This window comes from Arachis hypogaea, chromosome 15 (assembly GCF_003086295.3).
Source record: "Arachis hypogaea cultivar Tifrunner chromosome 15, arahy.Tifrunner.gnm2.J5K5, whole genome shotgun sequence".
In the NCBI taxonomy this organism is placed as follows: domain Eukaryota; kingdom Viridiplantae; phylum Streptophyta; class Magnoliopsida; order Fabales; family Fabaceae; genus Arachis; species Arachis hypogaea.
Window position 1 is genome coordinate 133,685,160 of NC_092050.1, and position 15,463 is coordinate 133,700,622.

General features: G+C 35.4%; 1 protein-coding gene across 1 annotated transcript; it reads right to left on the reverse strand.

Moving 5' to 3' along the window:
• Nucleotides 1-674: 674 nt before the first annotated feature.
• LOC140179332 (uncharacterized mitochondrial protein AtMg00860-like) lies at nucleotides 675-1,367 on the reverse strand. Its single transcript, XM_072218087.1, has one exon. It carries the CDS (start codon nucleotides 1,365-1,367, stop codon nucleotides 675-677), a length of 693 nt encoding a protein of 230 aa, XP_072074188.1.
• Between the last annotated feature and the right edge of the window lie 14,096 nt (nucleotides 1,368-15,463).

Here is a 15,463-nt window from a genome sequence, read left to right on the forward strand (position 1 = left end):
CAGAGCTTCAAAGTGGGCTATCTTGCTAAAGCAGTCCACTACCACCATGATGGCTGAATAGACGGCAGATTTAGGAAGATGAACAATGAAGTCCATGGAGAGCTCCATCCATGGTCCTTTTGGTGCCGGTAACGGTTGAAGAAGTCCTTGAGTCTTGGATGGGCAATATTTGGTTGTTTGACAAGTGTTGCACTCCCTGATGAATTTGTGAATGTCCCGGCGCATTCCTGGCCAGAAAAAGACACTGCCCAATGCTTTAAATGTCTTGAGTTCTCCCTGGTGGCCAGCCATAGGAGTAAGGTGGAACTCTTGGAGCAATTTAACCCATAGACCTTCAAAATCAGGGACCCAAATCCTCCCACAATAAACCAAAAGCCTTCTTGAAGGATGAAATCAGCAGGTAAGGTGCCCTGATTATATTGCGCAATTAGCAGCTGAGATTCTTGGTCCTCGCCAGTAGCACGTAGCAAGGTCGGAATCAATGAAGATTGAACTGTGGAGAAAGCCTGGAACTCTGCATCAGTGTTAAGAAGTTCCTCCTCATCCTGTCTTGAAAGAGCATCTGCGGCCAAGTTGGTCTTGCCAGAACGATACACCACCTCAAAATCATACCCCAACAACTTAGTGAGGTAAAATTGTTGGTCAGGGGTCAACACCACCTGGTTCATTAGTTCTCACAAACCCTGATGATCTGTGTTAATGCAAAAACGACGCCCCAATAAGTAATGCCACCACTTGGCCACAGCTTGAGTAATAGCGTAGAGCTCCCTCACATACGCGGAAGCCATCTTTAATCTACTATTTAATTTCTTACTAAAGTATGCAATTGGGTGACCTTGCTGTGACAAAACAGCACCTATTCCATGAGCAGAAGCATCAGTCTCAACTGTGAATGGTAACGAAAAATCTGGCAAGGTCAGGACAGGGGTATGAGTGAGAGCTTTTTTCAAGGTTTCGAAAGCAACTTCAGCCTCCCTTGTCCAAGCGAAACTGTTTTTCTTTAACAACTCTGTAAGGGGTGCTGCGAGGTGTGCATACTTAGCTACAAACCGCCTGTAGTACCCGGTAAGCCCCAGGAAGCCTCTGAGCTGCTTCAAGGTTGAGGGCCTGGGCCACTCCACAATTACTTTAATTTTGGAGGCATCAACTTGAACTCCTTCCCCATTCACTACATGACTAAGATACTCCACCTGCGGCTGGCAGAATGTGCACTTAGAGAGCTTGGCGAAAAATTCGTGTTGAAGTAAGACACCCAAGGCTGTCCGTAGGTGGTGGAGATGGTCCTCTCTTGTTCGGCTGTAAACAAGAATGTCATCAAAAAAGACAGCGATGAACTTCAGGAGGTAGGGGCCAAATACTCTATTCATTGTTGTTTGGAAGGTAGAGGGGGCATTTGTGAGATCGAAAGGCATGTCCAAGAATTCATAGTGTCCCAAGTGCGTACGAAACGCTGTCTTGTGTATATCTTCATCTCGCACCCTAATTTGGTGATAACCGGAGCGTAAGTCAATCTTGGAGAAATAAGCAGCACCATAAAGCTCATCTAGAATTTCATCAATGGTTGGAATAGGGAACTTATCTTTGATGGTGATGGCATTGAGAGCGCGATAGTCCACGCAAAAACGCTAGCTGCCGTCCTTCTTGCGCACCAATAACACTGGGCTAGAGAAGGCACTATGGCTTTCTCTGATCACTCCCGCTTGCAGCATTTTCTCAACCAACTTCTCAATCTCTTCCTTTTGGTAATGAGGGAAACGGTAGGGGCACACGTTAACCGGATTAGCTCCTGGCTGCAGATGTATTTGATGCTCAATGTCTCTTTGAAGAGGTAAATCTTCCGGCTCTTGGAACACCTCCTTAAATTCATGCAATAACAATTTTACATTCTCATCTTGCTCTGCCTGATTTGGTGCAAGTACAGGGGCAGGTTCAATCATCCGTAAGTGTAAGAAGGATGCGATGACATCTGCGGATACCATCTTATTAAGAGCCCGGGTGCCCACCACACCAGGATGAAACAACCTTTCTCCCTGCAGCTTGACCGTAAGTTCCCCAACCTTAAAGGACATAGTCAAATTCATATAATTTATAGTGACATCGCCCAATTGCATTAGCCACTGAGCCCCTAACACAATATCTGCTCCCTTGATATCTAGGATGAATGTCTCTAAGCGAAACCCATAGCCTTGCATGTGCAGTGGTACATCGCTACATTTTGAAGCACACCCAATGCACTCCCCCATTGCCTACATATACATTTAATTGATGCACCGGGGTCAAAGTTAATTGTAACTTCTTGGCAGTGGATTCCTTCATGAAATTATGGGTGCTTCCACCATCTATCAACACCATAACAGGCTGACCGCCACATGTTCCAGCTATTCTAATGGTCTCCGGATGATAAGTGCCAACCATAGCATTGAAGCTAATATCCACTGTCTCTCCTCCCTCTGGATCCGACAGCGCTGCGAAAGGATCAGTATCCTCACTCTCGTCTACCCCTGGTCGCTCCCTCGTCAATTCCTCCATCTCCTCTTCTCTGACCAGTAGTAGGAAGGTAGACTTGCACTTGTGCCCCATCGAATATCTCTCATCACAATAGTAACATAGGCCCTTATCTCATCTCTGTTTGATTTTTGCAGCCGAGAGACGCTTGTGGATTGGGGTGGTTGCTTTCTCCGTTGTGGTGCCGCTTCCCATGGCTGACGGAGTAATGCTTGGTGGGCGTATGGGCGCTGACTTTGGGGAACTGAGATGGCTGGTGGGGGCGCCTCCAAGGTTGCGGTACCCTTGTGGTCTCAAATTCACGGAGCAGGCCAAGTTCTTCTGCTCATGGAGTTTAGCCAATGAGATAGCATCAACATATGATCTAAGCTTGGCTAACATCAATTCGCATTTCAACGGTTCCGATAAACCGGCCACAAACAACGAGATCACCCACTCCTCGCTTAACCCCGTCACCTTGTTCGAGAGCTCCTCGAACTTATGCTGATATGCAGCCACCGTTGTTGTCTGTTTAAGCTCCTTCAAGGCCGCCTTGGGATCATGGAACAAGCTCTTGCCGAACCTGGTACAAAGAGCTTCCAAAAAACTCTCTCATGTGTGGTTAATGGCATTGTTCACACACCAACGATACCAAGTATAGGCAGCTCTAGTCAAATGAAATGAAAGCATTCTTACCCTCCACGCTTCAGGCACCGCATATAGCTCGAAGTACTCACGAGCTTGGAACGTCCACTCTTCTACACCTTCACCGTCAAACATAGGCATCTCCGTCTTCACTCTTTTCGGTTAGTAGCTTGATTGGGATTCACTCGTGAAGTCAGAAAAACTATTGTTGGTCCCCTGCTCTAGGACTGCCTGCTTCAGCTTCAGAGTCTCACGCAACATCTTCTCAATGTTTTTCATGGAGGACTCAACCGATCTGATCCGTTCTTGAGTGCCGGAGAGTTGCGACATCGTCTCTATATAGTTTCGCTGCAACGCGGCGATCTCAGATTGATTTTGCTTGCATACTTCTTCCAATCGGGAGAGGGAAGTTCCAGTGTCCATCGCAACACCTCTCAATGAAAGCACCAATATGTTGCACAAGAATATAGCAGTAAAGAGAAATCAATGTAAAATTTGATTAAAAGAGAAGAAGAATGGTGTATTAATTCTGAAATGTAGATATACGTCACAATTCCATGCCTTTGAGTTCAGGGAGAATAAACTCCACCCGTAACAGACTTAATCCTTTTTTCTGCCTCCCACTATACCTCACCTCCCACTATATTCTCCTGGTGTTCTAACTAACTCTCCATCCTACTTCTATTGTGCACCCACACTCACTTTCCCATTTGATAGTCCCTGGCCCAATATGGGGCCTTTCTCACCCTCCTATTTCTAATTGAACTTGCTGCTTCTCGCTCCTTTTCGGCAGGTACATCAGCTGGGTTTTCAATTGGACCTTCCATTGAGTTAGTTTGCTGACCTAAATCAGAGTTCATGTTCGCATCAGTTTCTGATCAAGATTATGTCAAAAAATGTAGGAAATATTTATTGATAGGAAAAAAGAAGAACCAAAATTTCTTTTGTGAGCTTAAACTTGAGACTAATCACTCAACAAAATTCTTTTTGAGCTGATGCAAGAAATTGGATTGCTTTTAAGTATTTTTGAGATGTTGTTTCATTTTATATCACTTATAATACAAATAAATAATTTGTTATGCTGGTCTAAAACAGTTTTGGTGTCAATTGAAAATAGTTTCTATACTTTTTGAAATACATTTTGGTGCAAATCTGATCTTTTTGTTGCTATGTGGTTGACTTTTGATATAGTTAGTTTTTTTATTCTTTTGTTAATATGAATCACCATGGTCATTGTACATTACTATTAGATGTATTTTTATGAAAAATAAGGATATTCAATCATTCAAATGATTATTTGAGTGTTGACTTCACTGCATGGGAAGAAATGCTTCAAAAGACATTCTTACCAAATCAATATGAGTCGACGAAAAGGGATATTGAGATTTGTATGCCAACAATAATTCATAGATGGTTTATTTGACATATTATGAAGAAGATTCTACAAAAATTAAATGGCTACAAGAGACATGAAGAAATTGAACAAGAGATGAGTGACGGAGGAAGAATGTCGGTAAAGAATTTTTCCATAAAATTGCGTTGTAAGTATAGATCTAAACCGACAATTAAACCTCAATCAATGTTTAATATGTTTGTCACTTAAGCAAACCCAATAAAATTAACCGAAGTATTTAAACCTCGGATCGTCTCTCAAAAGAATTGCAGGGAAGTGTAGTTTATTATTGGCTATGAGGTATATTTCGGGGTTTTTTGTAATAAGAAACAAGAAAGTAAAATAGCAAGAAAATAAACTAATAACTAAGGAAACTCTTAGCAAGAAAAGAGAATTAGAAGTCCTATTCTCATTATCGTCGTAAATTGTGATGGTAAATGTAAATTGCCTTCACTTAGTTAACCTATAACCAATGAAGGAAAGTCAAGTGCATACAATCAACTTGAGTTCATAAGTCCTAGTCAATTCATAGTAAGGGACCAGATTTAGTGAAGTTCAAACTCATCGGCAATCTTCAATTACCAATCAACAAGAGACTTTGACAATTCAAGAGTATCCAAATCATCAACCTAAGCCAAGAACACAAAATTCTATTTTAAAATTCGACCAAATATTTTATCAAACACTTGGAAGGTACAAAATAAAAACATGGAAAACTAACAAGAAATAGTAAAATCTACGACTAACAATTGTCAGGAATCAATAACCAACAATCAAAGAGAGAAGCTATAAACATGAAACACTTCAAATTGCATTAAAAGAGAATTAAATCTAACAAGAAGAGTTCATAAACTAAATTGGAAAAATAAAGAAATCAACAAGAGGAGATAAACTAAGATACTAGAACAATAAAAAGTAGAGGAGAAACTAAATTAAAGTAAGATGGAAACCTGACTTTGAGAAGAAATAAAACTAAAAGAAACCCTAAAACCTAGAGAGAGGAGAAAGCCTCTCTCCCTAGAATTCTACATCTAAATCCTAATCTAAAATGTGTGAATGAATGAATTATCCCCCTATCTAGCTCCACTCTGCAGCCTCTTGTCTTCTTTTCAGGCCTGAAACTGGGTCAAGAGTAGCCCAGAAATCGCCCCCAGCGAATTCCACTTATTGCAGCACGTGACGCTCGTCATACGTACGCGTCAGCCACGCGTACGTGTCATGTGGACGATGCTCCTGTCACGCGCACGCTTCAGTCACGCGTACGCGTCGCTACCAGCTTCTGAAATCCTTAATTTTTTTGTGTTCCTTCCACTTTTGCATACCTCTTTTCCATCCTCTAAGTCATTCCTGCCCTATAACCTCTACAAACACTTAACACACATATCATGGGATCGAATGGTAATAAGAGAGGATTAAAAATTAGCAATTTTAAGGCCTAAGAAGCATGTTTTCAATCATAGCATAAAATTAAGAAGGAAACTTAAAAACATGCAATTTACATGAATAAGTGGGGGAATAATTGACAAAATTCACTCAATTCAATCCAAAATATACCATAAAATAGTGGTTTATCAATGAGTCATGTTGTTTGGAACTCTCTTACAAAAGATATATTTGATAGAAATTGAAATGTTTTTCTTATGAAGTATGGTGTTGGAGACAATAAGTGACTTTCAGGTAATGGTGGCTTTATTAGAATTAATTCATATTGTTATTTTTAGTGTTTTTTCTTTGTAATAACGGTGCAAAACTGTATATCTTTTGGTGTTGTGGTTTCTGATTTACTCTTTTGATGCTTTTTTAGAACTTTTTGAAAATCTTCGTTTATGAATCCTAGTATATATTGATAAGCATTTTCGGACTAGAATAAGAAGAACACAAAAAAATGAGATCATGCATACTTTTTTTAACAAATTTATTATAAGAAATAGCTCATTGATTTGATTTGTAAAACAATATGATCATTGCGTAGCAAGTATTGAGCAAAAAGTGAGAGAATCTGATACTACATATTTTCATACTATTATGCTTTGTGCAACAAAATCATCAATAGAAGCTCAATTTCGGCCTGTGTATACTCAAGAGAAGTTCAGAGAAGTTCAAGCACAATTTAGAGAAAAGATGAATTGTACCACAAGATCGACGAAGTCCGCTCTAGATTTTATGTAAAATCCGTAAAATTAATAAGTAATTAGCCAATAAATTAATAATTAATTAGAAAAATTAAAAATATGAATTTTATAGTTTAATAAGATAGAACTAATTAAAATAAAAATTCTGACACTAATTTTAGAGAATTTAACCCAAAATTAGGCCGAACGGATCGAACTGGGCCCGTATTGGGTCCAAGGCCCAACTCAATCCATAAAACTAAATGAGCTTCAGCTCATTCCCTCCCCCTTCATTCACAACTCACGTTCCAAAACAGAAGGGAGGAAGAAGGAACATTCCAAAACCCTTGGTTCCACTTCAAATCACTATATCTTCTCACTCCGAGCTCTGATCGCCGCACCGTTTGCGGCCACGCGTTCGCGGCATTGAGCTTTACAAAGCCCGGTGACTAATTTTGGTAAAGAACCTCAATTTCATCCCAGATTTTCTTTTTCCCCTAATTTTTGAAAACCTTGAAGTTGGGTTTGTTGAAACTTGATATCTTGGTGTTTAGGCTCAACTTAAACTCGATGGATTAGCGGGTTTTGCTCATTTGAGGCACGGATATGGTAAGGTCTCTCTAAACCATGTGGATTCTTGGATTATTGTGTGTTAGACATTGAAAATTGGTATATAGATGTGGTAATGTGTAATTATGTTTTTGGAGCACCATTGAGGAGATGGAAACTTGATTTGGGTCATTGGATTGCTGAATTTGGTGGTGAAGCTTGATACTTTGCCTAATTGTGTTGCCTTAGGTTATACGAGTAAATCGGCCAATGTATGGTTTAGGTTTCTCATTTTTAATATATAATGTCTTGTGAAAATTTAGGGTAGGTAACCATAGGATATGTGTGAATGTATGAGTATGTTAATTATTTAGTACCTTTGATGATATGTGTTGATATGGATTGAGCATTTTTTATATTTATTGATTATGATGGAAATAGAATGATAAATGATGGTTTGATGATGATTGATAAGTTGGTAATATATATATATATATATATATATATATATATATATATATATATATATATATATATATATATATATATATATATATGATGGCATGTTGATGGTTGTGGGCATAATTGTGAAGTCTATGAAAGGGGATTTTGTGAAAGTAAGGTAAGGTGGGTGATAGAAAGGTATGATTTTTTGTTGATATGATATGGTGTGTTGTGGTACTGATTATATGTATAGGATGTTGAGGTTTGAGTTTTGATTTTGAATGAAAATAGAGGATAAAGGTTTTTGTGTAACTTTAATTTTTGGCCAAACTTTGGTGAGCCATAACTTGGCTTCCAGACTCCCAAATTTCTTCAAACTAGTTTCATATGAAAATGTGGTCTGTGAAGTTTACACCATTTGAAGAATGGATGAAAAATGTTTTAAAACAAAAAAGTTATGGCCGTCAAAAGTTCGAAGTGCAAAACTGAAAATTCTACAGCATTCAGCATTTTTGCCATTCTGCAAAACTTGCGTACGCGACCACTGCACGTGACGCGACCAACCTATTCGGGTTGGGCATCTCGCGTACGCGAGCAAAGTGCTGGTGTACGCGACAACCCTATTTTCAGCAAATGAAATTTTGTATTTTAAAACTTAATTTTGAACCTCTAAACCTCTAATTTTACTCTTTTAGCCCCTACACCTTAGTGGTATGTCTAGTAATAAGATGAAGTTAGGAAAATGTAATAACTTGGAGATGAAAAAAGAATTTTAAAAGGTAATATGTGGCTGGAGAAGATGGTACTTGATTTGATAAAGATGATAAAAGTGGTATATGAGACAATTAAGAGAGTAATGTAATAAGAGAACGATGAGATAATTGATTATGTTAATTAATTTAGAACGATGAGATGAGCTATGAATTATTGTTCAGAATGAAAATGATATTTATGAGATATAATTGATTATTATTGAGACATTTGTTGACCCCCTGTACGTAAGATGTGACCAGGCACTTTAACTCCCAGATTCTCCAATGGGCATGCATATATGAATATTATTGAGTTTAGGGTATTGTCTCTCCCACGTCAACTTGGAATTCTTCCCATGAAATATTATTGAGTTTGGGGTGTTATCTCCCCCATGTCAGCTTAGAATTCTTTCCATAAAATATTATTGAGTTTGGGGTGTTGTCTCACCCATGTCAGCTTGGGTTTCGTCCCATGGTTTATTTTTGAGCTTGGGGATGCGCGTACAGAGGGACTGTCCACGGTTAGCTACCAGGGCAAGTCAGGCTGGCTGTGTAACCGACAGTTGATATCAACAACCATAGGACAGGCATACATCATATGCATATTGTTTGAATTGCTTGCTTGTGCATTAATTGGGATTGTCTAAGTGATTTTAACATGCTAATTGTTATACTTGCTATTTGTATTACTTGTATTCTTCTTGTGTCTGCTATTGCCTGTTTGTTTGTCTATGTAAAGTCATCGGAGTTGGAAGAACGGAGAAAAGGCAGAGAAGTTAGGAATTTAGTTAATCTTATGACTTGGTTAAGTTAGAAATCCTTAGAAAATCACCTTGACTTATGGTTTCTACTTAAGTTCTTTAAGTTTTATAATCTGAATGTTGGAGTTCTAGGATTGCCTCTGGCATTCCCAGGACCTTATATCTTATGTACGTGGCACCTTTACGATACTGAGAACTCCCGGTTCTCATCCCATACGATATTGTTGTTTTTCATATGCAGGTCGAGAGGCACCTCACTAGGTGTCTGGAGTTCTGCAGTGAAGTGGATATTTTGGGACTTTACTTTTGATCTTTTTTTATATATGTATAGACTCTCTCATGTGCATACTTGTTTTACTTTTGTACCTCTCAGAGGTGTATGGAGAACTAGGACTTTATGTATGTATTTTGGGATTGTGGGTTATGTATATATATATATATATATATATATGTAAATATTCTCTGGCCAACCTTAGCTTCACAGGTTGGGTTAAAAGCTTGTTATTTTGTACTCTTGACCCTCTGTTCTTACTCTCTCTCTCTCTCTCTCTCTCTCTCTCTCTCTCTCTCTATATATATATATATATATATATATATATATATATGTTTATAAACTTTAGCTTTCTTCGTACGTAATCCTTAATCTTGAGTGTTGCGCTTTTAATTTTACGATTTTGTCTTACCTACTCTTCAAGGCTCCTATTATACTATCTTCTTTCGACTATTATATGTGTATATGTTTTATTTTAGAGGTTGTAATATCACACCACCTCGAATTTATGACTTAAGCGTAAAGCTCTGTGTGGTAGGATGTTACATTTTATAACATATAAAATTTTAGAACAGATTTCAAACTCCATATTCAATAAGTTTATGGTTATATACGACACAAAAACACATCTAAATTCATTTTAAATCTAGAAAAGTAATCAATATGGTTTAAATGACACTAAAAGTAGTACAACTATCTTGCATCAACTAATTACACTAAATCTAAGTCAATGAGACCTAGTGCACCTCATTTAACGCAAAATGGCACCGAAATTACTTGACGATAACGACAACAAATTCAGTTCAAAATAAGCACATAAACAAGATTCAATCATCCACGAAAACATATGTATATAAATTTTAAATTTAAAAAAGTCATTAATATGTCTTAAATGATACTAGAAGCACTACAACTATCTTTCATGAATTAACTACATCAAATCTAATTCAATGAGACCAAGTGTACCTCATTTAACTCAGAATGGCACTGAAATTACTTAATAATGATGCACACAAACTCAGTTCAAAATAAGCATACAAAGAAGACTCAATCATCCTCAAAAATACATAAATATAAATTTTAAATCCAGAAAAGTCATCAATGAGTTAAATAACACCAACCAAGCACAGTCATCACAAAATCAATACTATAAAGAGAACTATTGTTCGTACTTTTTACTTTATCGCGAGAACACAAACTAGAATGGAAATATGAGTATCTAGTATTTTGCGAGAGAGAATTCGAGAGAGAAAGGAAAAACTAGAATGGAAATGGACGACTTAGATTTTGATTACCTTCAATAATGCTTCAATAGTGTTACGATATTTTTTGTTGAAAATTTAAACTTAGACCCGAGAGATTTCACAAGTTTTTGCAAAGATTTTGAGAGATTTTTGAGAGAGGGGTGGTTTGAAATAAATTTCTTATTGAAGTTATAATGAGTTTATAAACCGTTTTTCATATAAGAGAGCACGGCATGCGAAACGTTAATGAAGAGTTGGTACATGTATAACATGCTCTCACTAGTAAAACTGGTTTTTATTAGACTTGGACCAATTTATTAAAATTGATTGTCAAAAAATTTGGATGTGTAGCATAACTGTTTCAGCTAGATGTAACATTGCTTAGCATATAAAGGATTATTGGCTGCTATATATTATAATCATCCTTTTATAATGAAAAAACAAGTTTACTCCTGAAAAAAAATAATAAAAATACAAAAAAATATATATCCGACGGCAACATCAATAGCAGAGCAAATCAATGCAGTGCAAGCTGCAACAACAGTAGTGACGCAGTTGAGGATCCCCCAACGGTGCCACTTTTCCTACTACTTCCTCTCTTCTCCTTCTTTGGTTAATGATGCAGAAGCTGCAGCAACAACACCAATAGCAATGAGGAGCCAAGATTAACACCGTCTCTCTTTCTCTGCAATCTACTTTTCTCTCTTTTTCTCCCTTCTCTAGATCCATAAGTCTCTTCGTCTTTCTCTAAAAAATTGTCTCTTTTTTCAATTAAATAAATTAATTGTGTTGTTATTGTTGCTTTGAATGTATTGGCTTTTCACGTATAATTCTTCTCTGCTTCACTGCTTTTGATCTCTTTTCCCTCTCTTTCTCTTTCTTCTTCAAGGGTGTGAATGAATGAAGGTGACGGTGCAGTAGCTACGAAGGAGCTCGCTCGTTTGCGGTAGAGCTCACTGACAATAATGGCAGCATGGTGGCTACGAAGGAGCTCTCTCTCTCTCTCACTGACAATAATAGGATGAAAGTTTGTAGGTAATCGGATGCATGTGGTGGTGGGTGAATTTCATGGAGGTAGATGATGATGATGAAAATGAATGGAGGAGGAGGATAATGATAGATTTTTTTTTTCTTTTTTGTCTCTGTTGATGATTTTCAACAATGATAGTTTTTTTTGAAAAAAGAAAATGATAAAAGATGATTTTAATGAAGGATAAATATGTTCAAAAATTTTTTCTTTAATAAAAGGATGATTTTAATACTAAATGTAATGTAGAAGATGATTTTAAACCAGAAAATAGGTTAGGAACGATTTTGATTTTGACCTCAAATTTTAAGGACGAAAAAAATATTTATTCCTTCTTCTTCTTCTTCTTCTTCTTCTTATTATTATTATTATTATTATTATTATTATTATTATTATTATTATTATTATTATTATTATTATTATTATTAGTTGTAGTTAACTATCAATAGTTGTAGTTAATTATTATTACTGATTTTTTTAAGTTTCACTACCAAAAAAACAGTTTATATTTTTTTTAGTTGATTGATTAGAAATAATTAAAACATATGATTTTTTTTAGTGTAGTTATAGTAGTAATACTAATACTAGTGTTAGTGTTAGTTAGTTAGTTGTTGTTAGTGTATATTATTAATTTAATAGCTGTGAGTATATATTTTTTAGTGATTTAGTTTTAAAAATGTAATTAAATATATCAGTGTTGATGTTATTAATTATTAGGATTTATATTTAGAAATTTATTTATTTTACATAAAATAAAATATTAGAATTTTTAATCATTATTAATTTATAACTTTTGTTATTTTAGTTTCGTTTGAAATATTTAATAATAAAATTGAATTATTTTTAGTATTTTAATCATTTATTAAAAATCAGAATTAATATTGATTAAAAATATTAATCACCAGTGAATCGGATATAATTATCATAGTTATCATTAATTGTTTGTATTTTTTAATTGTAAAATTTAAAAAAGACAAAAATAGAAAAACGTGATATAACACGTGTCAAAAATTATATTATAAAATATCTTTGATATTCTGTATATGTAACTAATTTTTGAGATTATTGTAGTGGTTAATAATTAATAAATATTTTTGGTAATTAATTATTAGAATTTAATAATAATATAATAATTATTAAATATATTTGTTACTGAGCTGGGTATTAATTTATATTATTAGAAATAATAGTTATTGACTGGTTTTAGTTATTGACGGTTAATTATCATTTTTATTTTTAGAGTTCAAGAAACACCAGACATTTACACCAAATAGACTCATATACTATTAGGGTGGAGGCAGAATTGAGAGAGAGTGGCTTTTATCACATATCTCAAATTAGGAAGATCATGTCTCACAGCACGACTATAGACGCACTGGTTGAAAGGTAATGTCCTGAGACACACACGTTTCATCTTCCACACGGTGAGTGCATGATTACTTTGGAGGACGTCGCCATGATTTTTGGACTCCAAACTGATGGCTTGCCAGTGACTGAATCAATTGATCACAACACAAGTGGGTTAGAGAACGAGTGCATAACCCAATTTGGTAGTGCTCATAGGCTGAACGGCCATAGAAGAAGCAGAATCAACAAGCTGACATGGTTCCGTGCCCTAAAGCGGCGCCAACATTTGACTGATCAAGTAAATAAGAAAATTTATGTGAAATGTCATACGGTGTGCCTATTTGTTACGACGTTATTTGGTGACAAGTCTGAAATCATTGTACACTGGAAGTATTTGTCGTTGCTTCATGACTTTTCTCAGATTCATAAGTTTAGTTAGAGTTCTGCTTGCCTTGCACACACGTATTGATCCTTATGTCGGACATCGAGGTATGATTGTAAGGACATGGATGGTCCTTTGGCATTGCTCCTTGTGTTGGCCTGGATACGGATGCCGTCAATAGGCCTTTGTCAGTGGATACCAACTTTCCACTCGCTCGCAAGTAAAATTTAACTAAGCTGTGGGTTTAGTTATTTTTGCTATAGTAATTACTGTCTAATATGAACATGATATGCCAGGTGGAATGATTATCAACCCACCATCAAACAATATAAAATTAGAAACCTCTGACGTCAACAGAAGGTTGGACGATCTTTCTCTGGATGGATACGTGTTTTGTCATTTAACTTTTTCTTATATTAAATTAAATTGATGATAACATATTTATAGCTTTGAGATTTAATTTGTTTTTACAGTTTGTGTGGGACGCATATAATCCTAACCGTCAGAGCCGTTTTGACCAATTTTAACTTTTAAATTTGTATAACATGCAAAATTAGAGGTGGCAAACAGATCGAAACCTGTCAACTCAGCCCGTGTAACTTGCCAAAAAAGGCGGGTCGAACTGAAAATTTGAAACTGCCATGATTAAAAAGTCCGTCTACCCCTCACTGCTTAATCTGCGGGCTTTGTCGGGTTTCGGCGGGGTGGAGCGGGCTTTCCCGGTGGGCCCGACATTTTTTTCCGTAATTGAAGATGATAATTGAAGATGTTTTAAGTTATAATTTAGATTATGTTATGTTTGATTGCTTAGAGACTTGAAAATGTTTAATTATATGTTTTGGACAATGTTTGTTTTATTTTTTACAATGTTGATTTTATTATTTTATTTCAAAAAACTTGGTTAATGATTATGTATATTACATATTTAGAATTATAAAGACTTTAATTTTATAAATTTAAAAATTATAAATTTGTTAAAATAATTATGAAATTATATATATTATTTAATATTAATAATTTATTAATTAAAAAAAGAGAGAAAATCGGAATCGTTAGACGAAGTGAGACAGGTCAGCCCGTCGTTTGCCACTCTTGTACAAAACATCATTGCCGTTGTCCATTTTTTATTTTTAAAAAAATCATTCACAAAATAGCATTGTCGGTTTCTAATTGTAAAATTTTAAAATAATTATTTTATTACAACGTTTTGTTTGCTGTGGGATTTTTTTCTAATATAGAATATGAAAAATATTTATTTTTCTAAAATCCATTTCTGAGCTTTATTTATCGAAATGCACATTTTTTTTTAATTTGGACAAGTTCGTCGCATCCCACAGCAAACTCTATAAAAACTAGTAAGTTAGCTGATTTTATAAAAATGATAGAGTTCGTCGTATCCTCCTCCGAACTTTTCACGTTTTTACTCAATATCATCGTCTCCAAAAGAGTATATAGATCTACAAATAGTATATAGGCTGCATTTGTTTCTAAGGACCGGATAAGACACGAAAAGAGACACAAAATTTTATGTTCTTGTATTCTGTTTGGTGATAAACTAGAACAAATTATGAAAATTTAATTTATTCTTATTTTTTTTCATTCAAAAAATTTGAGATGAAAAATATAACAATAAAAAATATAATTATAAAAAATTAACAAGAATAATAAAAAAAAATAAAAAATAAGTTTTGTCTCTTGTTAGTGTCTCCGTGTCCTTTCTGTCAGAATGGACACAAAATACGTCTCTGCACACATTGTCTCTGGTCATGTGTTCTTAGTGTCATCCTTAAAGTACACAAAAATACACGGACAATAAACATGACTTCTTGAGAATTTTTTTTTTAATTATAAATTAAGAAAACAAGTCATATTTAACAATGACAACTATTATTATCGTCTCCAAAAATACACAAGTACACCTTATATTTAACTATTTCCCAAAAATAACTATTATAGATCTATATACTTTTTTGGAGACGATGACATGGATTAAAAACGTATATTTTAAAAATTTGAGAGGAGAGTTCGGGAGAAGGTATGACGAAGTTGTCCA